This window comes from Gymnogyps californianus, chromosome 26, assembly GCF_018139145.2.
Source record: "Gymnogyps californianus isolate 813 chromosome 26, ASM1813914v2, whole genome shotgun sequence".
NCBI lineage: Eukaryota > Metazoa > Chordata > Aves > Accipitriformes > Cathartidae > Gymnogyps > Gymnogyps californianus.
In genome coordinates, this window is record NC_059496.1 from 2,778,532 (window position 1) to 2,780,317 (window position 1,786).

Genomic DNA, 1,786 nt, shown 5'->3' on the forward strand with positions numbered 1-1,786 from the left:
TTTAATAGAGGCAATTGGAGCATGTGGAGAACGTAGGGTGATGTTCACAGAAGACGATGTTAAATTTTACCTGGCAGAATTAGCACTTGCTTTAGACCATGTACATAGTGGTGGAATAATATACCGGGACCTAAAACCAGAAAACATCCTTCTTGATGAGGAAGGACATATCCAATTAGCAGATTTTGGCTTAAGTGAGGTGTCAATTGATCATGAAAAAAAAGCCTTCTCTTTCTGTGCAACAGTGGAATATATGGCGCCAGAAGTCATTAAGAGCGGAGGCCTTACACGGAGCGCAGACTGGTGGTCTTTTGGTGTTGTAATGTTTGAAATGCTCACTGGTACTCTGCCTTTCCAAGGGAAAGACAGAAAAGAAACCATGACACTGATTCTCGAGGCCAAACTTGGAATGCCCCAGTTCTTGAGCCCGGAAGCAGAGAGTCTTCTGCGAATGCTCTTCAAAAGAAACCCAGCAAACAGATTAGGAGCAGGCCTAGATGGAGTTGAAGAAATTAAGAGGCATGCATTCTTTTCCAAAATAGATTGGAATAAATTGTACAGGAGAGAAATTGATCCCCCTTTTAAACCTGCAACTGGCAGACCTGAAGATATGTTTTATTTTGACCCTGAGTTTACAGCAAAAACTCCAGAAGATTTGCCTGGTCTCCCACCTAGTGCTAATGCGCATCAACTTGTTCGGGGATTTAGTTCTGTAGCTATTGCATCAAATGACGAAAGCCAGGCAGTGCAGACAGTTGGAGTGCATTCCGTTGTCCAGCAGTTGCACAGGAACAGCATTCAGTTTACTGATAGATACGAAGTGAAGGAAGATATCAGAGTTGGGTCTTACTCTGTCTATAAGAGATGTATTCATAAAGCTTTAAACATGGAATATGCTGTAAAGATTATAGACAAGAGTAAAAGAGATCCAACAGAGGAGATTGAAATCCTACTGCGCTATGGCCACCATCCAAATATTATTACCCTAAAAGATGTGCATGATGATGGAAAATACGCATACATAGTAACAGAACTTACAAAAGGAGGGCAACTGCTGGATAAAATTCATAGACAAATTTTTTTCTCGGAACGAGAAGCTAGTGCCGTTCTGTTCACAATAACAAGAACGGTTGAGTACCTCCATGCGCAAGGGGTTGTTCATGGAGAGCTGAAGCCTAGCAATATTCTTTATGTTGATGAATCTGGTAATCCAGAATCCATTCGACTTTGTGAATTTGGCCTTGCAAAACAACTACGAGTAGAAAACGGCCTTCTGAGGAGTCCATGTTACACAGCAAGTTTTGCTGCACCAGAGGTTTTACAGAGGCAAGGTTACGATGCTGCATGGGACATATGGAGCCTTGGTGTTCTACTTTATACCATGCTTGCTGGCTACCCTCCTTTTGTAACTGGTCCTGATGATACCCCAGAGGAGATTTTGGCCCGAATAGGTAGCGGGAAGTTGTCTCTCAGCGGTGGTTATTGGAATACCGTTTCAGATACAGCTAAGGACCTTCTTTCAAAAATGCTTCATGTTAACCCACATCAAAGACTGACTGCAGCCCAAGTCCTCAGTCACCCCTGGATAGTTTGCTGTGACCAGTTGCCTCAATACCAGCTAAACAGGCAGGATGCTCCCCATGTAGTGAAGGGTGCAAGAGCAGCAGCTTACTCTGCTTTGACTCGTAATCAGTCACCAGTTTTGGGAGCCAGTCGGCCATTCTCCTCTTGCTCAGAGCATTATTTTTCATAAGGAATGGGTTTTTTAATCCCCTAAAATATTCTT

At 43.1% G+C, this 1,786-nt stretch overlaps 1 protein-coding gene across 1 annotated transcript; it reads left to right on the plus strand.

The window, feature by feature from the left end:
* Nucleotides 1-1,786, plus strand: LOC127026017 (ribosomal protein S6 kinase alpha-3-like). Its single transcript, XM_050911135.1, has one exon. The coding sequence runs from the start codon at nucleotides 41-43 to the stop codon at nucleotides 1,751-1,753; it is 1,713 nt and encodes a 570-aa protein (XP_050767092.1). The 5' UTR covers nucleotides 1-40; the 3' UTR covers nucleotides 1,754-1,786.